General features: G+C 38.3%; 2 protein-coding genes across 3 annotated transcripts in view; one reads left to right on the forward strand and one right to left on the reverse strand.

Annotated features, from left to right (window-relative positions):
* Positions 1–1,145: 1,145 nt before the first annotated feature.
* On the reverse strand, positions 1,146–3,275 carry LOC123702962 (pyridoxal phosphate homeostasis protein). 2 transcript variants are annotated; one of them, XM_045650828.1, is made up of 5 exons: positions 3,164–3,275; positions 2,819–3,012; positions 2,380–2,737; positions 1,620–1,861; positions 1,146–1,388 (listed from the first exon to the last, which is right to left on the reverse strand). In XM_045650828.1, the coding sequence occupies exons 2-5, from the start codon at positions 2,909–2,911 to the stop codon at positions 1,320–1,322; spliced, it is 762 nt and encodes a 253-aa protein (XP_045506784.1). In that variant the 5' UTR covers positions 2,912–3,012; positions 3,164–3,275; the 3' UTR covers positions 1,146–1,319. The 2 variants fall into 2 exon arrangements, with proteins under 2 accessions (XP_045506784.1, XP_045506782.1); XM_045650826.1 differs by having other exon boundaries at positions 2,819–3,203.
* Positions 3,276–6,344: 3,069 nt separating this feature from the next.
* LOC123702667 (huntingtin) overlaps positions 6,345–26,084 on the forward strand; it is a 47,991-nt gene continuing 28,251 nt past the window's right edge. The window contains exons 1-29 of the mRNA XM_045650430.1: positions 6,345–6,523; positions 6,600–6,741; positions 6,894–7,015; positions 7,202–7,419; positions 7,618–7,749; positions 8,292–8,425; positions 8,747–8,939; positions 10,002–10,159; positions 10,576–10,710; positions 11,019–11,128; positions 11,429–11,553; positions 12,215–12,906; positions 15,084–15,280; positions 15,624–15,743; positions 16,576–16,831; positions 16,986–17,160; positions 17,304–17,552; positions 18,150–18,325; positions 18,588–19,100; positions 19,412–19,572; positions 20,826–20,919; positions 21,385–21,487; positions 22,045–22,139; positions 22,802–23,050; positions 23,382–23,769; positions 24,543–24,729; positions 25,174–25,306; positions 25,494–25,676; positions 25,946–26,064. Of these exons, the coding sequence (XP_045506386.1) occupies positions 6,459–6,523; positions 6,600–6,741; positions 6,894–7,015; positions 7,202–7,419; positions 7,618–7,749; positions 8,292–8,425; positions 8,747–8,939; positions 10,002–10,159; positions 10,576–10,710; positions 11,019–11,128; positions 11,429–11,553; positions 12,215–12,906; positions 15,084–15,280; positions 15,624–15,743; positions 16,576–16,831; positions 16,986–17,160; positions 17,304–17,552; positions 18,150–18,325; positions 18,588–19,100; positions 19,412–19,572; positions 20,826–20,919; positions 21,385–21,487; positions 22,045–22,139; positions 22,802–23,050; positions 23,382–23,769; positions 24,543–24,729; positions 25,174–25,306; positions 25,494–25,676; positions 25,946–26,064 (5,624 nt within the window). The 5' untranslated portion in view covers positions 6,345–6,458. The remainder of the gene's footprint in view (positions 6,524–6,599; positions 6,742–6,893; positions 7,016–7,201; positions 7,420–7,617; positions 7,750–8,291; positions 8,426–8,746; positions 8,940–10,001; positions 10,160–10,575; positions 10,711–11,018; positions 11,129–11,428; positions 11,554–12,214; positions 12,907–15,083; positions 15,281–15,623; positions 15,744–16,575; positions 16,832–16,985; positions 17,161–17,303; positions 17,553–18,149; positions 18,326–18,587; positions 19,101–19,411; positions 19,573–20,825; positions 20,920–21,384; positions 21,488–22,044; positions 22,140–22,801; positions 23,051–23,381; positions 23,770–24,542; positions 24,730–25,173; positions 25,307–25,493; positions 25,677–25,945; positions 26,065–26,084) is intronic.

Below are 26,084 nucleotides of genomic sequence, written 5' to 3' on the forward strand. Positions count from 1 at the left end.
ACTATTGAAATACATACTTAATATACATGCGTTTTCAAAGAAAAACCCGCATAGTTCCCATTCCTGTTGGATTTACGGGATCAAAAGTAATTTTTCCAAATTTCATTGTAATCGGTTTAGTAGTATTCGCGTGAAAGAGTAACAAACATCCATCCTCAAAAACTTTCGATTTATTAGTAGGATGTTAGGAAAATGTTTTCATTAAGACTGTCCTTTTATTAACTTGTTAAAATGCTGCATGATTCCTTCATGCTGACTGTGCCTTTCTCCTCACTCCTTTAACTTTATCATCATTTCCTTCTTTATTTTAAATTACATTTCAAGTTTTATAATTTCTTTTATAATGTACTAACTTTCCGCCCGCGTTTTTAAAGAAAATCCTGCACAGTTCCCGTTCACGTGGGATTTCCGGGATAAAACCTAACATAAGTGTGTATGTACAAAATTTCATTGTAATCGGTTCCGCAGTGAAAGAGTAACATCCCTTCTCACATAATTTCGCATTTATTATATACGTAGGATTAAACAAATAATGTATTCAACTGAAATTAATTATAAGTTTTGTTTTTTTATTATTTATTATTTCACGAAACCGTAAATGCAAAATACACTCACGATTTTATCGATTGAAGCACATCCCATCACTATCACCTTCTATCTATCTAAATACGTACCTATAGTAAAATGGTGCCATGACTATGTTGAAACGTAGCTTGTTGTCTATAGCTGTCTCATTCTTTCATACGACGTTTTCTTTAGATAGAGAGAAACAAATATATGTAAATTGTATACGCTCGATACAAGTACTCTATAGGTTAATTGCTCTTAGGTTCTTGGATTTGTTAGATCGGGAGTTGCCATACTAATGTCATTTATTATTAGATATTCAGAAAAGATTGATAAAAGCGGTGGAAGTAGAAAAAATTATTTGGTCGTACATCACTACATAGTATAAAACAAAGTTGCTTCCTCTGTCTCCAATTACCCCATATCCCTATGTATGTTTAAATCTTTAAACTACGATACGCATTTTGATGAGTTTTTTCACACAACAGTGTTTTTTTTAATAGATAGAGTGACTCAAGAGGAAGGTTGTAGTTTATAATTTAGTTTTACAGTTGTACTTAAGGACGATAAAACAAAAATTAATCTTCATAATATTTATTCAGAGAAAAGTATAATAGAAAAACTAAATAACAATAAAACGATATATCTTAGCCGTAACGTATCCTAGCATATCAATTATATTGATCAACTACGATAACAAATTTTACTTGTATTTTATGGAAGCCCTGATATTTTATCATTTCATAAATAGCTTAAGCTTTTTTTGGTCTTGCACCAAAGATTGTAGTACCGACACGCACCGTAGTGGCCCCCAACTCAATCTAAAAAAAGTAGTATCATATTTTATTTCGTTTCTTTTACTTAAGTAGGTAGGTAAATGCATTTAGATGCAGCTTACATGCTACTATTTTATAGTATTAACTTATTTTTCAAAACAAAAAACTATTTAAGAGCAAAAATAGTCCAACAACAAATCAAATGTGAATTAACTTTATAATTTGCATTTATTTAAATTAGAACTTGCATTTGAAATAACTAATAACATTACTTACAGCATGTTCAAAATCTGTTGACATTCCCATAGACAATTCAACATTATTAACATCCAAGTTAAGGCTCTCACATACTTCTTGTCTGCATTTAGCAAGCAATATGAAGTCTGGATTCGGCCCTCTGGATACATCATAGTCATATTGGCCGATAGTCATTAGCCCTTTGAAATCTAAGTTGGCACAATTCTCTAGAACATGCTTCACTAATGTTGTTGTTTCTTGTGGCTCTATACCATTTTTTGCTGCAAAATGTGTATTGCTTTTTGAATAAAATAAATTAAAAAATGAAAATATGAATCTGTTTTGTTATATTGAATTGAAAGAGTAATCTAAAATCAATGTATTATCTCATGATTAAATAATATTCATCTTGCCCCTAAATATAAATGAGAATTATCATATAGAAAAATTATTATTAGATAAGTACACAAAAATCGTTTCATAGAAACGCATGCTATATCTGTACAAACACAAATTATTTACATATCAGACTTGATAAGGCCTTTTTAAGATAAGACAGACAGACATAATAACAACAGATGTCATCATTTTAATATGATTGCATATAAAACTTACTACATATCCAACACCAAATTTCTTCTATGAAAAAGCTGAGTTTGTACAATATGATTATTAAGATAAGAATTACAAAAATTTCAAACATAATGAAATGAATGATGCAATGCAGGATTGTATTGCTATTTTAAATAGGAACATACATTTTGGATGTATTGTAGTTGGATTAAACTTTGTCACTAACCTTCTTCAGCACTGGTATTAACTTGCACCATAACCTTCAACTTATCATCAGTTTTACGGAACTTCTCCCACTGTTTGTTCAAATTATCAGCAAGTTTAGCGGAATCCACTGTTTCCACCATATACAAGTTGGGGGACTGGATCAATTTATTAATTTTATTAGTCTGCAAGTGACCAATAAAATGCCATTTTATATCTTTACAGTTTTCCAATATTTGTGGGTCGCTTGCTTTATCTGCAAGCTCGTTGACGTAATTTTCCCCGAAATGGCGCTGTCCAGCTTCATATGCTTGTATGATGAGAGGAACTGGCTTGATTTTAGATGCAGCCACTAGAGTTGGTAGTATTTGTGGTAGATCCTGAAATTAGAAGGTTAAGAATATTATGCTTCACATTAAACACATAACGTAATTGTAATACTGAGTTAAAAAATATCTTACCTTATTTCTCCTTGCTACAGCACCTTCAATACGACTCAAGACATTTTTTAAACCATACATTACATCAACTTCGCATCCACTATCACCAGACATAATCTAATGCTTCTTCCAACTTCTTATTAGAAATCTAATTTATATAGGTAGTTCTGTAACTTTTATTTTACGATTTTATAATCACCAGTTATAGTTGAGCTCTGAAACGTTGGTTGAATTTAAATGATTTGAAATAGCTGCGTTTATAGTTCCTTCAATAATCAATACTATAAAAACACAAATCTTTATAATTATTACTTAGCAGTAACAATTATGAAATAGATAATAATTAATTTATTAGCCGAAACTGACCATGCCGAAACTCGACTTGGCCTGTGACCGCAGACTTGTCACTTGACAGTAAACATATTTTGTCAGTTTTGTTTTGTCATTTTGGCATATTTTGTCAGAAAATTCAAAGTTCAAACTTCAGGTACCTATGTACGTAGTATTTATGTCGTGGTCATATCGTAGATTTGATCATTTCATGATATGAGTGGCCATTTCACGAAATGGTCGCATATCGTGAAATGGCCAACATAGTTTGATCAGATCGTTAAATCGTCAACGTTTCACGATTTGGTCATCCACATTTGGCCAGATCGTATAAAATATAAAGAGTCCATAAAATATTAAAAAATTTCAGAATAACTATATTCTAAAAACTTGTTTAATGTCATTTAAGTTAGTGCCGCGGCAGCGGCCGGCGAATGCCAGAAGCGAATCGTTTTTGCAATAGAAAACAGTTAGGTTAGGTTAGGTTAGACTTTGATAAACAACGCACGAGCCGAGCGAGCAAAGCGAGCGTGCCGCGGCAGCGGCCGGCGAGTGCTAGAAGCGGATCGCATTTTAAAAAACAAACAATTATATAATAACTAATATACTTAGTAGTAGTTTCTTAAATTATTTTATTTAAGTCACATTTTTTCTTAAATACATATAAGATATCCACATTTTCTATAGTACTCGTACCTCTTCGTCGTAAATTCTTTGCTATGACTTTCTTCATAATATTGTTATTAAACGAATTATGAAGTTTTTAACTGCGAATAATTTAATTTTCGCCAGCGGCCGCCATCTTATCACATAAACACAGCGCTTGCAGCGCCTCTACCAACGATTAATGTAACTATTTTACGATATGATCAAATAATTTTGATCATTTCATGAAAAAACCGTGCGTTAATTGGCCATATCGTGAAACGATTTCTTATCATTGATCTGCCCAAACCACATCATGATGTGGCCAAACTAAATTGGCCATTTCACGATATGCGACCATTTCGTGAAATGGCCACTCATATCATGAAATGATCAAATCTACGATATGACCACGACATATATCTGTCAACTGTGCTTCAGGGGTTGCTTCAGGGCTTCAGGGTCAATACCAAGTCAATACTCAATAATATTGACAGTGTTGCCACCTTGATTTTCTAAAAAGGGGTTCAAGGCACACAGAAAGGGTTAAAAATTAATCAAAGAGGTGTAAACACGAATAATTTAGTCGCGAGTAGCACCAAAACCCTTTTAAGTGATTTTTTAAGTTATTGCATAACTTCTATCGCGGGCCTTGAGCGCGGGGACTGAATCCAGATATTTAGTAACGAAAAACCTCACGCTCCCCACTCCGACGGGCGCGGAGGTGTGGCTTGAAGGCATAGCATGCCATAGCTTTACCACGGTAGTCCCCGAGTGCCACACGTCGTTTTTTTTCGTTCGATTAGAAATTTGTGACATAGGTAAGTACAGTAGAATCCGTATATAACTTAAGAGCGTTTTTAATGACATTGAAGGGAATCGACAAACACGTCTTATCACATAATTCTCCCAAACACTGTCAAAAGTGTTAGACACAGGCAAGAAGCTTATATCCTCTAATACACTATAAGCTTCTTGGACACAGGTGTTAGATATCAGTCACTATGACGTATAGACGAACAATTTATTAAACATTGGTCACAATCTTGGTCACAATAAACGACATGTTACTACTACGAAGTCATTTTATCCGAATTTTTATATAGAATTTTATATGAAAACCAAACTTCGCTGTGTAATATTATGTCATAATAAGCGGTTGGTCAATATAACCGGAGTCATTAAAAAAACGTGTGGCACTCGGGGACTGCCGCGGTAAAGCTATTGCATGCTATGCCTTCAAGCCACACCTACGCCCGTCGGAGTGGGGAGCGTGAGGTTTTTTCATTACGGAATTTCTAGATTCGGTCCCCGCGCTCAAGGCCTGCGATAGAAGCTATGCAATAGCTTAAAAAGGATTCTACTGAAACTCCAAATTTGAGCATTTTAATTGGTTGACTAAACTGCACTAGCCAATTATTGGAAGTCTCAGCGCGAAAACAAACCTTCTTTTGGTATGGTAAAATGCCCAAAATATATAAAATTGGCCCCATTTTAAATAAATTTTTTGCTATTCGAAAAAAGGCCAGATTACCCTTTTGGGCCTAATGTGTTGAATTGCCGAAAAAGGGAGCTTTAGCCAGAGGGCAAGTAGCAACACTGAATACCTATTGACAATCTGTGGACAATCACATCCAAATCACATCACAGATTGACGCGTTTTGTAAACCTCCTCTGATTATCGAATCACATTCGTTATTCTGAGGAAACTTCAAATAATGACGGATGAAGTTTGAACTACAGTGTGAACCACACTCTGAATAACAAATCATCACAGCCACAGCCACGGAAATATAGACATACGAAGTAATCTATATCTAATAAATACATATATCTATATATTATCTCTTTAATAAATTCTTTCTGTGTTAGATTTCCCATTTATCGAGGAAGCTTATATACCGCAGCCACACTATGCCCCTCATCCTGCTCATCGCGCTGCCGTTATTCGCCGCGACATTGCCCTCTGGCCACGCACTGCTCTACTCGCGCGATTAATCGCGACGCTCTTCATTTCGCACTCGTATTGCCGGTCCTTTGACTCGCGCGCAAAAGCCGACAAAATAGGGAGCAGTGAGCAGGACGATGAGCACGACGAGTGGCATGACGAGTAACGTGGCCACACTATGTCTCTGCCTACTTTCCTCGTTATTTCCACTACCACTCGTCGAGTGTGTGGCCGCGGCATAAGGCTATAATTATTTGTATTTTATATATGGCGCACACAAACTGTTCCGTGTATGGATGTACATTGTACATCTACATCGAAATCCCAGAAGGAAACAATATTTTAGAAACTTAGTTTAGAAAGATTGTATTTTGTATTTGTAGAATTTAAATCAAAGCTATGTATAATATGTTGTCCTCATTATTTTCTTATCAGATTGTTCATCCCAATGCGAATGCATTACTTATTTAAATTTTTATAATAGACAATTTAAGCAACATAAAAGCATAAAATCGTACCTTGCGTACTAAAGTTTAAAGTCTAAACTGTCATAATATAATCATAAAATTAAAAAGATTTCTGAACGACAACCAGAAACGTCAATGTTACATGAATTGATTTTCTGTTTTCGTCTGTCGAGTGTCGAATTTTCTTGTTTGTATATTGCGTTTCTTTTGCGGAAATCGGTATTTACAAATGAAAATGATTGTATATTCTTCAGTGAAGTAAGAAGTAGCAATGAACGTTCTCGAGAAGGCCGAGAAGGCCCTGGAATATTTAAAAAATTACGAAGGTGTAGCAAAGTAAGAGTTGTAAACTTTTTGTTTTGTTTCTATTGGATTTTGTGGGTTTTTACTGATGAGTGTTGCGTTATTGCAGAGGTCATGAGTTACAAGCTGCAGCTGGGACACTGGGCCGGTGTTTGGGAGCTCTCGGCACGCGACCGAACTGCGCTAGGCATTATGCAAATTTACTTAACGTCGCTGTTCCGACTTTGCTAGCATTGGCTAGCCATGAAAGTGTAAGGAAGCCTATTTCATTGTTATTAATTCCATATAACTTATAAAATATGTTGTTAAGAACCTGAAACTTATTCAAAACATAACTGCTATTAAGAATATACATTTCCAATTTAATATTTAAACATTTAACAAATAATAATTTTGTTTCCAGGCTGAAATAAGACTAGTGGGAGATGAAGCTCTCAACAGAGTGGTTGTTGGTGGATTTGCTTTCAATTCTTATAAGACTAATGCCATACTGCTAAATCAGATAGAAGTGTCTAGAAATGCAAGGTATGTTTAATAGAATAAAGAAAATCTACATAATTAAAATAAATGTATTAGGTATATTCCTTTATTATGTGTTTGTATAGATATCTCTTTCAATTATTTTGTGTGTTCTAAATCAAAAGAAACAATTGATTTAGTTTTAAAAAGCATTTTTGAAAGCTATATTATATGTATTGATAATAATTTTAGATGGATCAGAGCATCGCTAGCCCGTATCTGTCTTGGAGACAGTTGGCTACGCCCTGGTATTGGGAAAATAAGGTCTCAAGCTCAAACCCTTTTCCCAAAGTTGAGTGAAATTGTGCGAACTACAAGTGAACTGCCGCTAATTGTTGAGGCTTTGGAGAGTAACCTGCCGAGAATTTTAAATGCATTGGCTGAATACACAACGGATGAAGAGATATATGGTATGTCCGATATAGATTTGGTATGTGTGTTGATATTTTTCTGCTACAAAACACACTTTAAAGGTGATATGTCACAAGATAAATGTAGTTTTCTAAATCCATTAAAAAATAAACAGCAATGTAGTTTCATGCAATGAATCAAATGTCGGCACACACGCTCTTGTATTAAGTTATTTATGTTGATATTATCCTCTGCAGAGCTGTCGACCGCGCTACTGTCGCACATGCAGTGCGGTGAGGCGTCAGTACGGCGCGCGTTAGGCGCCTGCCTCGCCGAGCTCTGCCAGCACCGGGAGACTGCGCTAGCCACTGTGCTTGACAAGGGATATGGTGAGTTAGCTGTTAACAATGATTCATGATTAAGATGAGATACATAATATTTCAGGACAATTTTACACACGGCACAATCTGATCCCATACTAAGCTTATGCTTGTGTTATGGAAACCAGATGGCTGATAAACAGACATTTAATTTTAAATAAATATTTTTAGTTATAGATAATTAACACCCAGACACAGAGCAAACATCTATCAATGAATCAATATCCATGAAAATTTCATTGCTGTCACCGGTGGTATGAATGAGAATGAGATGTTTCACTTTTCACTGCGATAAAACAACACACTAAGTCACAAATATCATACCGTCACACAGACACAAACTCACATCTTTGTGACGTGATAGAAAAATACACAAGATTAAACAAATTTAAAATAAAATTAAAATTTTCCCCTATCTGTTATAATCTCTCTCTATCAAAAAAATGATCTGGCATTGACAGATCACTTTAAATTTCAGCCAAAGATTATATGATTTTTATTTGATCATAGTTAATTGATATGGCAGTGACAATCAATTATTTTATTTACAGAAAAACTGTGGCCCACGGCAGCTGAAGACAGCATCATTATTGGATGGTTTTGTGTTTTCAAAGCTATCTTCCAACAGAATGAAATCAAGAAATTTAGTGAAAATAATGTTTTCTCTGTTCAGGATTTTTTAGAAGTAAGTTGATACTGCGGATACATTTGTTAAAAAAACTATTTTAGCTTCATCTGTATGTTTGTATGTAACAGAGTCCTTCAGACTCGATTTTGACTCTCTTTAAACAGACAGATTTAATTCAAATTTTGTTCACTTATTTAGTTCACGACGTGTTCTCTATTATTCTCAATAGTAAAAATGTATATTGTTAAAAAAAAAATAATAATAACTTTCAGTCGATTTTATCATTAAAGCATGTTTTTATTATATTTTATTTTATCATGAACACCATTTTTTTGTATCGAAAATAAATTCCAACTAATAATATTTGTTATTTTCCAGTTATATCAACTATGCATACACTACATAGATCTTACAACGACAGAGCATAATGTACAAAACGCAGTACTGGAGTGTCTGACAGTGCTTATATCGCAAGCTCATCATGGATACAGGAAAGCGTTGTTGGATAAACATCCGAGCCCTGTGTGTTTGGATTCAAGGACTAGTGGGAAGGGGCATAAACGGAATTTTAGTGAGTATATCTTTTATTTTATAGTTTTAACTTGTTCTTGTACTGTTTATATAAAAAATATGTATTTATAAAAAAGCATTAGAAGGCTATAAAACTTAAAAAGCATTAGAAGGCTATAAAACTAAAATATCAAATTCAACAAAAAAATTCTAGTCCACAAACACAACAAAATAGGAAAAAAATATTATTTTCTTATAAATATATTTTTAGTTATAATATATCAATCCGGCTCGAAGGACCATATTCTTGCAATATTTCTGTTGAGACTTGAGATTTAAGTTAAATAAAAATCTATCAGGACGATTGTATACTGCTGATGTGAATGTGTTGCGTTTTACAACGGGTTTACTGGTTTATTTTGTTTGAAGCGAATTTTGTATGAGGGTATATGAGAGTTACATAGATATTATATCTTTGCGATATAGTTCATCGCGGTCAGCCGATCGGCGGTTAAATCGTATAACCTAGTGTAAGATCCTTACTTCCCTTTTTAGATGGAGGAATTCCACCATTTTGGTTACTTCTTCCATGGAGTTATCATGTCAACCAGTTATTTCACGATTATTGTTTACCGCAGGCAAAATTTTATCAATAACTTGTATTGATGCATTTTGTATTATATTTTCTAGTTTTTTTTTGTTGTTGATTGAATGTATTAATTTATACCTATATTATTTATAATTAAACTAGTGGTCCGCCCCGGCTTCGCCCGTGGTACCTACATGTTTAAACTATCCTATCTCTCAAGTTGGATCGAACTGCAATAATATAATGGCAGTATATGTGATATAAATCTATACTTAATATTATAAAGCTGAAGAGTTTGTTTGTTGGTTTGAACTCGCTAATCTCAGGAACTACTGGTTCGATTTGAAAAATTCTTTCGGTGTTAGATAGCCCATTTATCGAGGCAGGCTATAGGCTATATATTATCACGCTAAGACCAACAAGAGTGGAGCAATGCGGGTGAAACCGCGGAGCACAGCTAGTATTGTTTATTAACACTTTTAAATTAACATATATTATACCAGTAAATAAACATCAATCGAATGATTGATGCAGGTTACACGAGCGCAGTGTCCGCGCACAGCACGCACAGCACGCACAGCACGCGCAGCGCGGGCGGCGCGGGCGAGCTGGCGCTGCGCGGCGCGCTGCGGCTCGGCTCGGCCCACAAGCTGCACACGCCGACCCACAGCTCGCACGACCTGCCCATACAGGTATATGGAACGGACAAACAAACAAAATTCAAATGCAGTTTCGTATAAAAAAAATATTTTCCGAAAATTTCATGTACGAAAGAGTATGAAACTTCGCAAATTCAAATTCATTTATTTACCAATAAACGCACACAAAAAATTTGTAATGTAGAGAAGGTAGGGCAGAACTTACTACACGTGAATAAAAACAAAACATATTCACGTGTAGTAAATTCACAATCGCCTATCAACAGGTTGTCAAAAAAGTTCATTGAAATTAACACTTATTTCGTGGCATTTATGTTCAAAGTTCATTGAAGAAAACTCTGCCTAATATAAACGTAAGCAGAGTTTTATCTCGGACAAATATTGAACACGATTGTTAGTCTTATTCTTACTTGTACATTTTTTCCTTAACTGGAATTATTCAAATTCAGACGCCCGATACGCCAGAAAGCGACAGCGCGTCTGTGGACGCAGAACAGCTAACGCGTGCGGTGGCCGAGCGCCTGCAGCACTATGCGGATGAAGACGGGGACGTCGTTATGCGGGAGTGTGAGGAGACTGTTAAGGTATAATTAAATTTTAAGTTGCATATTGTTTAAGGTTGTATTTGAATAATTATTGCGAATAAAAAATCGATGATAATTATTAAGGGGGTGATTTTATCGTATATATTTATCTTACAAAAAGAAATGAAATATAATTGAAATTGATCGTTTACCATTTCAATTGATAATATGCTTCATAAATATTATCCAAACCATTTATAGGATTACACATAGTGTAAAGTCTAATACGGTACGGTTATTACTGAATCATATTTCTTATTAACTACTTGATTTTTTCCATTGCCTCAAAATAAACATATCTTGCACAGATAAACATCGGATCAAGTTCAGACGACGACGTAAGACTGAAATACTGCGCACGACTGCTCGTATCCAAGTTCCTTCTCGCTGGCTGTAAAGGGCAACTCGTATCGGATCGGTGAGTGGAAACTTAATTAGCTCTGAAAGAATGATTAGAAAAAACCTTACAATGGAGATAATTTAAAAAATCTTATAGATTGGTGAATTTGTTTAAAAAATTTGAAATATCGCGCACGTTTTTACTAGCTGTTAATTGTTATAGACTATCGAAAAGCCTTGAAATTACATACCATAACAATATTACATACCCAACAAAATGGGGCGTTCAATCCCATTTTTAAGGTGTTTGAAAATAAGTTTTATGTAAGTCTCAATTTAATAAAAACTGCTCGTATCTAAAAACTATATCAAAACCCAGGTCTGTCCGTGTGTCTGTGAAGTCATCTGCGTTGTCGTGTCTCGCGGAGATCCTGCGACTGTACCCGCAAATAGCGACACTGTATCTCGATAAGGACGCTGATACTAAACTATTGAATTATTCTAGTAAGTGTCATTAAATCCTACTCCCACTAATATTATAAATGTGAAAGTTTGTGAGGATGGATGTGTGTGTTGGATACTCTTTCACGCAAATACTACTGAACCGATTATAATAAAATTTAGCACCCATTTAGAGGGTAACTAGGATTAACACTTAGGATAGGTTTTATTCCGGAAATCCGAATGGAAAAGGAACTATGCGGGTTTTTCTTTGAAAACGCGGACGAAGCCACGGGCGGAAAGCTAGTCTCATATAATAATCAGCGTATTAAAAATAATTCGTCAAATGTGTTGTTAAGCTGAACTGATTTCTGTATTTTTTTCAAAACATTCCTTGAAGTACGAGGATGGTTTTTATGGAGAGAAAACGTAAACATGTACCACGGGCGAAACCGGGGAGGACCGCTAGATTGTTTTCACTCTATTTCAAGAAAGCAAAAATATTTGAATAAATGATTCTTTTCTTCCAAAATTTTTAAACATTTGTAATTTAATCCTATAGAAATCTGTTCAATTACGTGTTTATACTGCTTACTTATATATACTGCTAAGAAAACATATGTAATTATTTCGTTTCAAATAATGTGTATTATACCGATAAAAAAATGTAATACAGCAGATGTCGTTTAGTCAGTTAATTCCACCATTCATTGAAATTCCACAGGTTCATCAGAAGGTGCAGAGTCAAACCAAGATACTCTCGACGAGTTCATATTAGAACGAAACGTTTGCTTCCAAGACTCGCTCACAGAATCTCTCAGCCAGGATCTATTAAAGAGCTGTGACAGCACGCAACAATCCAAAACCACGAAAGACACGAAATCCATAGAGAAGTCAATAGAAAGCGAGTTGAAAAGCCTAAAAGACGCACCCAGTAATATGTTGGACAGCAAACTGATTGCCAGCGAACTCAGCGCTGATACAAACATGACGAACAGCAACTTCACAACTAATTCCACGGATGAACAATCGACCGGATATCCGATGTCCAGCAGCGGCGGTATTCTATCTTCCAGCATCGATCTAGATATGAAGTTCGACCATTTCGGCGACTCGACGAACGCCGAAACGGTCAAGTTCGACAAAGAGTTCGATAGACGGCCGAAGAAGATAGAAGTCGAGTCGATGAGCGAACAGAGCGAATTGGAATATCAGCATTTGAGTGATATATTACTATTCGAAGATCACAGTGACCCCCAAATAAGGGGGCTAGTGAGGGTCTGCTTGGGACGCTATTTAGTTGCCGCGTTGGATCTCTCGCACGGGGACTACAGCCGCTGGAGGAGTTACGCGGCGCTGCCCAAACATGTCGCCGAGGCTATGAGTGTGGAGAAGCTGATGGAGGTCATTTTGAAGGTTCGTTTTATGTTATGTGATGTAAAATGTAAAAAACATAGACGTGTGTTGCAAACGTAATACACACGACACGTGACATCACTCATGACATACGACGTGTTAAACATAAAAGGGACGTAAAGGGACGAAGGGATAAATTTATACCTGATACATAATACCTGAACATAATTGATATTTTATGACTTTGCAAACACACCACACGTGACATACCACATACGCGACACAACAACAAGTGACTTTCGACATTCGACACTCGACATTCGACACTCGACATTCGACACAACACGTCACTTTCGACACACGTGACACAACACTTGACAAAACACGTGACATTCGACACACGTGACACTCGACACTCGACATTCGACATTCGATATTCGACACAACACGTCACTTTCGACACACGTGACAAAACACAACACGTGTCATTTGACACACGTGACGAAACACGTGACACAACACGTGACATTCGACACACGTGACGAAAACGTGACATTCGACACACGTGACACAACACGTGACAAAACACGTGACATTCGACACACGTGACTCAACACGTGACATTCGACACACGTGACACAACACTTTCCATTCGACACTCGACATTCAACACTCGACACTCGACACTCGACATTCGACACTCGACATTGGACACAACGTGAATTTCGACACACGTGACACAACACGTGACAAAACACGTGACATTCGACACACGTGACTCAACACGTGATTACGACACACGTGACTTTGCATACACACCACACGTGACATTCCACATACGCGACACAACAAGTGACTTTCGACACTCGACATTCGACACTCGACACTCGACACTCGACACTCGACATTCGACACAACACGTGACTTTCGACACACGTGACAAAACACGTGACATTTGAGACACGTGACGAAACACGTGACATTCGACACACGTGACAAAACACGTGACTTTCGACACACGTGACTCAACACGACATTCGTCATACGCGACACAACACGTGACATTCGACACTCGACATTCGACACTCGACACTCGACATTCGACACTCGACACTCGACATTCGACACTCGACATTCGACACAACACGTCACTTTCGACACACGTGACATAACACGTGACTTTCGACACGTGACATTCGACACACGTGACACAAAACGTGACATTCGACACACGTGACATGCGAAACACGTGACACAACACGTGACAAAACACGTGACATTCGGCACACGTGACACCACACGTGACTTTCGACACACGTGACAAAACACGTGACATTCGAAACACATGACGAAACACGTGACATTCGACACACGTGACACAACACGTAATAAAACAAGTGACATTCGACACGTAACACTCGACATTCGACATTCGACACAACACGTCACTTTCGACACACGTGACATTCGAGACATTCGACACACGTGACGAAAAACGTGACATTCGACACACGTGACGAAACACGTGACATTCGACACACGTGACAACACGTGACATTCGACTCACGTGACACACGACACTCGACATTCAACACTCGACATTCGACACAACACGGGAATTTCGACACACGTGACATTAGAAACACGTGACATAACACGTGACTTTCGACACGTGACATTCGACACGTGACACAACACGTGACATTCGACACACATGACGAAACACGTGACATTCGACACAACACGTCACTTTCGACACACGTGACATTCGACACCCGTGACATAACACGTGACTTTCGACACGTGACATTCGACACACGTGACACAACACGTGACATTCGACACACATGACGAAACACGTGACATTCGACACAACACGTCACTTTCGACACACGTGACATTCGACACCCGTGACATAACACGTGACTTTCGACACGTGACATTCGACACACGTGACACAACACGTGACATTCGACACACTTGACGAAACACGTGACATTCGACACACGTGACACTCGACACTCGACACTCGACATTCGACACTCGACATTCGACACAACACGTGAATTTCGACACACGTGACATTCGAATGACATTGCGATGACAATTTGTTATCGTTACTCGTTATTAACCAACTTCAAAAAAAAGGAGGCTCTCAATTAGGCCGGTATATTTTTTTTAACTTTTACGACTGTTTTTTTGATTGGTGCTACACATAGCTTATTATAAATGGGCAGGGTCTATCGGACGAGATCCACTCGGCGGTGAACCACACGCTGTTCACGCTGGCCCCGCTCAGCACAGCGCTGGCGCACAGCGCGGCGGCCGGCGAGCTGGGCGCCGTGCTGGCTGCGCTGGCCAACGTGCACACCAACCCGTACTGGCTGTGCCGGCTCAACCTCGCCAAGGTGTACGAGAAGATGCCCTATGCTAGGTCAGATATTAAACTAGTATTGTGTAAAACGTATAAAATAATTAATTACCTATAACCAAGAAAATGTTGAAAATTAATAGAATCTCCCTAAAAAATGTACAAGATCAATTTAAAATATTATTTTACCTTAAAAAATCTACCGTTTTTAATCAGTAGCATTAGAACAAACTATAATTCTTCGGGCCGATTCTGGCTGGTTGATCAATAATGTTGAGAGATGAGAGTCTCTGTAACAATAAATAATTTCTGTTGTGAGATTCATATAATTATGTTGCTACATCACCATCACTTTTCACTTTTCAATTTATTGACGGAACAAAATTAACAATTTTCTTTTTTTCAGATTATTCATGCTGAGTCCAAACTACAAGCAACAGAGTAAAGTAATAATGGACACCTTATACCGTCTGCTCGCTGACACAGACCAAAAAGTACGATCCGCGGCAGCTAATACCATCGCTGTGTGAGTTCTTTGAATAATACTAAACTGAAACTCAAAGATAAATTGTTTCGATTTGGCTTTAAGAAGAGCTTTTATCGATAAATTATAGAAATAAATACCTACTTTACCAGCATTTACATTTATTATTCATCTGCAAATATAATCTTAAACATAAAATGGCAAATGGTAATTGGTAACCCACAGAAGTTAAAAAAAAATCTAATAAAAAAAGCGTCTTGAATTTTACAACTATTTTTTACGTACTCAGCGCATGCAAAACCTTTGATCTTAGTGCACCAACGAAGGGACAGCCTGTACATAGTGAACTTTATATAATATTATGTTTGATCAATTTTAAAAATTCAGTCTAACAAGAAAAATAAAATCAGCAATTTTTTTTTGTTTGGATTTACTGTAAACGAATTAATCACTAAGTGAACGATTGAATGATCGAACGAATGATCTGTTGGTAGCAGTGCTCTAACTTTGCAAGTTTTATTTATTGTAATTTTTTTGTTTGGATTTACTGTATACGAATTAATCACTAAGTGAACGATTGAATGATCGAACGAATGATCTGTTGGTAGCAGTGCTCTAGCTTTGCAAGTTTTATTCATTATAATAATCAATAAAAAATATTTTTTTTTGCTGTGTTTTAAAGTGTGTGGGCTGAGCACACGCGTCAGAAGTGAAACTTTTTTGGCAAGATTCAAAGATGGTACCAAAATCGACGTCTTACTCCATGACGTGACGGTATTACCTTGAAATTTTACTCTCAACACGCCTAATGAAGTTTCACTTCAATAAAAATAAATACAAGCAACTAAATAAATGATCTACTAACACATTGCAGCATAATTCCCTCCCTATACATACCCCCACGGGCGACCAGCACCTCCTGGCTCGCGGAAGAAGCGCGTCGTTCCAGCGCGATCTTCTCCCTTCACGAGAAACAACATTCGCTTGCGTTGTTACGTCGTGTGCACTGTCTTGCTGACTTGCCGGCACAACTCACACAGGAGAGGAGTGATGTCGATGATGATGTACTGGCGGAAGTGGTGGGGGAACTCGTGGTGCGCATGATGCAGAACGGATGTAGGAATTTTGCGGTGAGATTTTTTTTATTTTTGATTGTTCATTTTACAACTGTTTTTGTGATTTTCAGGTATTTTTTTAATATTTTTATCTTTTTATTGTTGATTTTTATGCTTTATTGACCTTATATGGAATTTTGAAATTATTATTGTGAATATTTTTTGTCAGCAAGGCGCGATCGAAGCGCTCCGGGCGCTCTGCTTGCGCCACCCGCCCGCACAGCACGGCGCTGCGTACCGCGGGGTGGGAGCGGCGCAGCTCTGCGTGCACGCGCTGTGCGAGCGCGGCTGCGGCGCGCTGTGGGCGGCCGCCGCGCTGGACGTGCTGCGGCTGCTGTACCCCGGTATGTATACAGTAAAAAAAAAAGAATCGTCAAAATCGATTCACTCAGTCGAAAGTTTAAAAAGTCGAAAGTTAAAAAATCTAAATAATGCATAAACATATATTTTCATAAATAAATACTCATAATAGTTACCTGTATTCTAGTTGAAATCGACCACATAATGCGCAACAAAACCAACAAGGACATATTCGAGCGCGATCCGCAAGACTTTAGAGAGAAATGGCATTTCTTAGAGAACGAAAGAGTTGCTTCACTCTCCGAGAAGTTCCTACAAGTCACATTAAAGATGCTCAATGTGCTGGTGCATTTGATAGAGGAAGTTAACCCTAATGTGCATGTGAATAAGAGCAGTATTGCTCTGCCGGGCAGTCCGGTTAGGAGGAAGACGCAAGGTGAGTGATTGAGTGAACGATGAGTGAATTATTGTTTTTTACGTGACATAATTAGTGAACGATAATCTGTTTACATGTTTAGATATTATTTTTATAATCTGTTGGACTAATTTAAAGCTTTATCATAAAAGAAAAACATTGGACATTCCAATAACTATACATAACTAGCGGTCCGCCCCGGCTTCGCCCGTGGTACATATTAACGTTTTCTCTACATAAGAACCATCCTCGTACTTCAAGGAATATAATAAAAAAAGAATTATCGAAATCGGTTCAGCCGTTCTCGAGTTATGGAATTACAACGAAAAGTGGCATTGATTTTTATATATTAGATATGTATTAATATTTGTTTCGAAAAAGCCGTTTTCTGACTTAATTATTATTCCCAGAAAACTAAATTTTAATCTAATGATTATGAAAAGAAAAAAGAAGACTTGACTTGTTGCACATGTTTGAAACTAAATAAAATTAATTATTTTCAATTTTTACAAATAAAAAAGATGCATACATTTTTAACATGTAATAATTTGTTTCTCTTTTTTCTTCTGTATGTGTGTGTAAAGGATATTATTTTAATCGTATTATTTTCTATGAAAGATTCGACCCCCCGCAAGAGCAGCATAACACCCGATACAGACGACAAGGCATCTCTGAAGAAAAAACCGACGACTCCCGCCAACTCGCTCAAGGCGAGCTTCGCGGGACACTTTGTGAACGAACCCGTGTTCGTTAAGATGTATGATAATTTGAGAGCTACGTATTCGAATCATAAGGTATTTGCTTGCTTTTTTGAATCAACAAAATGTGAAAATCTGAATAAGGTTTACAATTTTTTTGTTAAAATTTAGTATAAGTTTTAACACAGATATAATATGTTCTTGACTACATAATAGTATAATAAAGTTACCGATAGAATAGCAAAAAAGCTATTTCCCAAAAGTAATTTCTTTTTCAAACTTCCGTTCAGTTACACAGTTTTAAATAAAGATGTATAATAGATTTATAGATTTTAATCCTGCTAATTAATTTTTGTAGATAAACCTGGACCCGAAAAGCAGTATATTCTACGAATTTCTATCTACCGTTCTCAAATCGCTAGCCATACAATTAGAACTGTCAACCGAAAATGAATTCGGGCCACTCACCGAAGAACTGCTCTATTACCTCAAAGTGATAATGCCTCTTTGCCCCGAAAACGCAGTATATTGCGTCACGCAACTTCTAAAATGCCTCTTCGGTACTAACATGATAAATCAGTACCAAGACTATATGAATATAGCTGATCCGGTCCCCAAAAAAGAACCAGCTAGCTTCTACGATGATGTTTTAATGATTAATAGCCTAGATACTGAAACTATACGTGATAGTGTATCTTCTGAAGGAAGTCAGAAGGAGACTAAAGACCCTATACTAATAGAAGAGAAACGGTTGCTATTGGCGATAGAGAATTTTAACAAGAATAGAATGGATCGCAAGTGGAGCACTAATAAGAAGGAGTTGGAAAGATATATACGTCTGTTTGAACCGGTTGTGATACAGGCTTTGAAGGTTGGTGAATTAGAAATTTTAAATATAGATTGAACTTAAAATAAATTTAAAACTTGTCAACATAACTCAACCGATCTATCAGTGTCATTTGACCATTCCATAATATTTTCCGAACGACTGTTTTTAATATCTTTATTTTATTGAAGTAAAATTTCAAGGTCGCCTCGTGGTAATACCGTCACGTCATGAAGTAAGGCAATTTTGGTAACTTAACTTTGAATATTGCCAAAGAAGTTTCACTTCTGACACGTGTGCGCGGCACACACACACTCTTTTTGATATAATTGTGTTTATGAATCGCATGTGTGCAGATGTACACGCTGCAGAACGGCACGGCGCTGCAGCGCGCGGTGCTGCAGCTGCTGTGCCAGCTGCTCTCGCTGCGCGTCAACTACTGCATGCTCGACAGCGACCAGCTCTTCATCGGCTTCCTGCTCAAGCAGCTCGACCTGCTCGAGCACCACGAGATACCGTGAGTTGCGCGTCAACTACTGCATGCTCGACAGCGACCAGCTCTTCATCGGCTTCCTGCTCAAGCAGCTCGACCTGCTCGAGCACCACGAGATACCGTGAGTTGCGCGTCAACTACTGCATGCTCGACAGCGACCAGCTCTTCATCGGCTTCCTGCTCAAGCAGCTCGACCTGCTCGAGCACCACGAGATACCGTGAGTTGCGCGTCAACTACTGCATGCTCGACAGCGACCAGCTCTTCATCGGCTTCCTGCTCAAGCAGCTCGACCTGCTCGAGCACCACGAGATACCGTGAGTTGCGCGTCAACTACTGCATGCTCGACAGCGACCAGCTCTTCATCGGCTTCCTGCTCAAGCAGCTCGACCTGCTCGAGCACCACGAGATACCGTGAGTTGCGCGTCAACTACTGCATGCTCGACAGCGACCAGCTCTTCATCGGCTTCCTGCTCAAGCAGCTCGACCTGCTCGAGCACCACGAGATACCGTGAGTTGCGCGTCAACTACTGCATGCTCGACAGCGACCAGCTCTTCATCGGCTTCCTGCTCAAGCAGCTCGACCTGCTCGAGCACCACGAGATACCGTGAGTTGCGCGTCAACTACTGCATGCTCGACAGCGACCAGCTCTTCATCGGCTTCCTGCTCAAGCAGCTCGACCTGCTCGAGCACCACGAGATACCGTGAGTTGCGCGTCAACTACTGCATGCTCGACAGCGACCAGCTCTTCATCGGCTTCCTGCTCAAGCAGCTCGACCTGCTCGAGCACCACGAGATACCGTGAGTTGCGCGTCAACTACTGCATGCTCGACAGCGACCAGCTCTTCATCGGCTTCCTGCTCAAGCAGCTCGACCTGCTCGAGCACCACGAGATACCGTGAGTTGCGCGTCAACTACTGCATGCTCGACAGCGACCAGCTCTTCATCGGCTTCCTGCTCAAGCAGCTCGACCTGCTCGAGCACCACGAGATACCGTGAGTTGCACACTGTTCTATTTGTGGAAGTTTCAGTTACAGCAGATGCAGAGGCTACAGCTGATGTCGAAAAATATGTTGCCCACCTTGTAAGTAGGAAAAAATACATTTTTATCTGATTCATCAATGTCATTAAATATATATTGTGTTCTGTGATTTACCATTCAATATTATAGCTAGCTTCGTTTCGAATTTCTGTCTAATTTAACATAATTAAAAGTTCTCTATCTTTACCTTCACCTTTAGTTTTATTGAAATCTAATATGCGCTTATTCTCTTTCAGTAATTGCTGCGAACTAGTCAACAGTATTATGTTATTCCTGGTGCAACTCTCGTCATCGAAACATCACTCGAAACAAATTATAGAAATTCCTAAGGTAAGGTTATTCAGTGTCAATAATTTGCATTCACATATTATTAACATTGTAAAAACTTCAGTCCTTGTTTTAATAATTAAATCAACGTAACTGAATCGCACAATTACATGTGTGATTTCATCACTACTAGTTCGTAGAAACATCATGTATTTAAAGACGATAAAATATTAACAGCACTTGCATACTTTATTTTTATTAAACAAATAGGAATTTTTCTGGTTATGAGTATATGAATATACTCATAACCAGAAAACTGGATTATAGTATAGACTATATACACATAGGAATTTTTCTGAATCGTGAATGGGCATAAATCATGTGTTTTTTTATAATATCATGTGTTTATAATATCATCGTGTGTGTCAATATAAAGCGGAGAACTCAATAAAATGATTTTATGATTATTCTATTCGTATTCATTTGATCAGCAGGTCAATTGAGATGTATGTATGTATGTGTGTACAGCTGATCCAGCTGTGCGACGGTCTGCTGGCGGCGGGCGCGCAGGACGCGTGCGCGGCCGGCCTCGAGCCCGTCGCGCTCAGAGTCTTCACATCGCTCGGCAACGGTGAGATAACACTTTTGTGATAGTTCTACTTTATACATTTAAATTGTTTGTGCAAAGGTTCGGGATTATGTTGTGATTGCATTTTGTTATATCGTTTACAAACACAATAAATAAGAGCGGACCTAATTATGAACCTTGAGGGACACCCGATATCACGTAAAAGTAATGTAATGCAAACTCAAATATTAATTAAACCAATCCAGAAAAAAAAAACAGCGTTACTGTTCTCATTACGTTTTGGTAAAAGTGTTTCGTGATTGACTTAATCGATTGCTTCGTTAAAATCAATGTAAATGGCATATACCTAATATGGATTGTTTTAATATTTTACTCAAATCGAATTAGGTTATTAGCGGCACTACAATTAAATTGAAGAAATGCTACTATTTTAAAATTAAATAGAAATTTTTACTTTTATCGATTTTAAATTATGGGTGCTAATGTAATAATAATTAATTTAATTAATTAATAATTAACGTGTAATTTATTTTTAATTCGAGTTGGAAAAGAATAATCAAAATTAAAAATTTGTACTAGAAATCATGTATTATCTCTAGGGACAGGCACACTGGGCCGCACGCAACAGCAAGAACTGCAAGCTACGCGGGAGGTGATTTTCTATATGCTGCAGAAAACAATGCATTTACCGAGGGTATGTAATTGTGTATCTTTATTGTTTAGTAATATTGTTCATGTTACTTTCTGTTTTTTTAATGTCATATAATTTATTATCAACTTTAAGCCCTGTCTTTTTGTTTTTATACTATACAGTTTATTATTAAATTTAAACGCTTTTTAATTTACTCCATGCACTATTTTTGATCACATTAATTTATGCGTTTCGCTTTCATTTCATTATTTTAGAACTAGAAGTGAAACTTTTCTAGGCGCGTTTAGAGTAAAATTTCATGTTATTTTTGTATTATGAATTTTGCCAATTTTAATTTCTGAGACGTGTGCTTGGCATACGCGCTCTATTTTTGTTTACCTCATCACATTGCGTCATAGTCCCATTAATATTATAAATGCGAAACTTTGTGAGGATGTGTATATGTGCGTTTGTTACTCTTTCGCGTAAATACTTTTGGATTGATTACAATGAAATTTAGCACACATATAAAAGGTAACTTGGATGAACACATAGGTTGTATCGCGGAAATCCCAAGCGAAGGGGAACTTTTCCTTGAAAACGCGGGCGAAGCCGTGGTCGGAAAGCTATTCTTAAGATATTATATATTTGTGATGAGAAAAATAAATAAATTTTAATAAATTTATTTAATTGTTGTATATGTGTGTGTGTGTGTGTGGTGTCAGGTGGTGGAGCTGGTGTCGTGCATCCTGGCGGCGAGTGCGGGCGCGGGGGCGGGCGGCGCGTGGCGCTGGGGCGCGCAGTGCGGCGGCACGGCGGCGCGCGCGCTGGCCGCCCGCGCGCCCGCGCCGCGCCCCGCGCCCCGCCCCGCGCCCCGCGCCCTCGCCCGCCTGCTCACCCGCCTCGCGCCGCACCTCGCCGACCAGCCGCAGCTCGAGCTGCTGCTGCGCGCGCTGCTCGCCCCGCCCCCGCAGGTACTTTCTGCCAATTGTTACAAATATTATTTGATTACGCCCAAATATGTTTATAATTGGCCAATATTTGTTCTTTTGGATCATTTAGGTAAACAAAAATATGAAGAAAAAACCTGCTCAAAATGCAAAACATTTAAATATGTACACAATAAAGTGTTTAAATTTTTTTTTTAAACCTACCCTGCAAATTAAAAAAATATAACTCATTTATATAAAAATTTTATTCGAATTAAAATAACTATAACCTAAATGTTATTGTCATGCATGCATGTTCAATTGTTCGTGTCGTATTTCAAATTTCAACCCACACTAACATAATATTATTTTTCAGGACACAGCGCCACGAAAAGAGAAACTGCAATACCTCACGACGATAATGTTGCTCCTGCGCAAAGTTCTCGTGTTAATACCTGAAAGTGAAATCCTGCTATCCATCAACTACCTCAAGGCGACTTGTATCGCGCCACAAGCGATCTTCTTCAACGTGAAACCGAACACAGATCCACTTAATGTGCAAAATGTTAACGAAAGCTGTGCTAATCTGTCTCCAGATGTGATATTGGTCAGGTTTCTGTTCAAGACTCTGACTTTCGCAATAATGGAGATGGAAGACTTTGACAGTGACGTGGAAGACGAGAACTGTGATGAAGACGACAAACTGCTGTATATGGTTGTGGTGAACATCATTGTACAAGTGAAGCATATGCTGCATTTGACGAGTGAGTTTTTGTGTTTTATTCACTTGCAGTATTTTTAACTATAGAAATATCTATTGTGATAATGCGTAAATTTTTGCACTCTTTGACTTTGCTCAAGCTTTTGACTCTATACACTTTGCGTTTTGATAAATAAAATATCATTATAAGTTTTATATTTCGATACCTCGTCTCAGTGATAAAGAAATCTTAACAAACGTCCGCTGAAAGTTATCACTACTAAAAATAAAAACTTTATTTTTTATATTAAACGTATGGTTATGCTCGGTGTACCACATGGATCAATCATTGTTCCTTTTTTATTCATTGTAAATTATTTCTTTGTTTTCCGATTACAATGCATTATTACCTATACACAGTTGAATGTGCTTTTATTTGCGGTGCTCAGTTTACTCTTCATTATTTTTGAGCATTCCTATTTGTGCACTTTTGTCTTTGATGAATTTTCCTTACTCAGTTTACTGTGTATTATTGTTTGTGCATCGATTAATGTTCGTTATTTTTACATCACTTTCTTATACATTTAACATGCATTGTTTTCTGTGCAACAATTATTACTTACACAGTAATCGTATAAGGTGAATTAATTTCTATTCATATTTTACCGTGCATTATTGTCCGTGTAGATATTTCCGTGCGTTACTATGCATTATCTGATCTTTTAGCTCATCTTATCAATAATTCATTTGCCTTCATCTTTCGCTCTATTACTGATGATATTTTCTGTTTAATGATATTTTTGACTTATATTGTTAAATGGTCCGCTTTCCGTCCAGCCGGCTGCCAGTTCCCTTTGACGGCGAAGTCTGCGCAGAGCCTGGTGCAGGCGGAGCAGAGCGGGCTGAACCCGGGGCTGTACAGCCCGGACGAGAACGTGCCGCTGGCCGCGCTGAGCCGCGCCGTGCTGCGCGCCGCGCACGCGCGCCCGCTGCTCGCCGCGCACTGGTCGCACCTGCTGTGCAGGTGGCCAATGTTTTCATTTTACACTTGAAGAAATATGCTGCCAAAATATTTTGTTTAATATAATTATGTGTGTTAGTGACGTGGTTAAAATTTCTGTAATATTGATGTTCGTACAACATCGATATTAAAAAATCAATAGCAACATAAATAAAAATTTTAAATTATTTTTTCAGTTTGTTCAGAAATGTGGGCTTTATTATTTCTTTTATTATAATTATCTAGGTAGATTAGTTAATTTGTGAGACTCGTTTATTATATGTTGTGTTTTAACATGTTGTGTTTTAACATGTTGTGTGGTCATTGTGAATTTTAAAACTTTTTTATATGAAAGCATGTATGACAACAGTCATACATGCTTTCATATAAAAAAGTTTATTTTATTTGTATAAGAACATAACAATGTTCTTATACAAATAAAATAAAAAGCTCTTGTGTCGCGTGCAGGCTGGGCTTCGTGTCGGCGGGCTACTGGCAGCAGCTGGCGGGGTTCAGCCGGCGCGCGCCGCTGTGCGCCCGCGCGGCGCCGCCCGCGCACGCGCTGCACCTCGCCGTCACGCTCGCCGCGGCCGACCACGTGGTAGGTTGCTGGAAAAGTTGGCTTTTTGTAAAAGTTAGGTTTTTGTAAAAGTTAGGTTTCTGTAAAAGTTACGTTTCTGTAAAAGTTAGGTTTCTGTAAAAGTTAGGTTTTTGTAAAAGATAGGTTTCTGGTCTTTTGTTCTGGTCTGGTCTGATCGTTTTTCTACGTTGTTTTGCGTCGTGCGCAGGTGGAGAGCGGGCTGGGGGACGCAGTGGCAGCGACATGGGTGGTCGCCAACCGCACCGGCGAGCTGGTGCGCTGGCGCCAGGAACCAGCTGCAAGCCGCCTGCTCGCCGCGCTGTGCGCCGCGCCCGCGCCCGCCGCGCTGCTGCTGCACGCGCTGCCCGCGCGCTGCCGCGACACGCAGCAGGTGTGTGCTGCTGCGTGATGCGGGAGACGGGCAACCTGCGAGTGACGGGGGCAAGGAACTAAACCAAATTTGCATGGGACCACGTGACAAGCAACAGCTTTAAAAAAAAAAAAGATTCAAGGCTACCAAAATCATTGCCGTACTCCATGACGTGACGGTATTGCTATGACGCGACATTGAAATTTTACAGTCAATGCGCTTGAAGAAGTTTTACTTCGAAAAATAATTTTAGTATACAATTTATTTATGGCAACTCTGTAAATTTCTAGGGAGAATTCGCGTTGAACACGTACAAAATACTGTCGACGTGCCACGAAAGTCAGTCGGGGCCTCTGATATTCTTCATATGCCGCATCATTGGTAAATTGGAGCCTTCACTGGCTGTTAGGTAAGTTAGTTATATTTATT

Source organism: Colias croceus, chromosome 24 (genome assembly GCF_905220415.1).
Source record: "Colias croceus chromosome 24, ilColCroc2.1".
Taxonomy (NCBI): Eukaryota; Metazoa; Arthropoda; class Insecta; order Lepidoptera; family Pieridae; genus Colias; species Colias croceus.

Excerpts from the sequence above, each read along its gene's own strand:
- LOC123702962 (XM_045650828.1), bottom strand. The coding sequence starts at position 2,911 with ATGTCTGGTGATAGTGGATGCGAAGTTGATGTAATGTATGGTTTAAAA. Across the intron at positions 1,862-2,379 it reads TAATACCAGTGCTGAAGAAG|CAAAAAATGGTATAGAGCCA; the intron begins GTTAGTGACAAA and ends CACATTTTGCAG. Across the intron at positions 1,389-1,619 it reads CAACAGATTTTGAACATGCT|ATTGAGTTGGGGGCCACTAC; the intron begins GTAAGTAATGTT and ends TACTTTTTTTAG.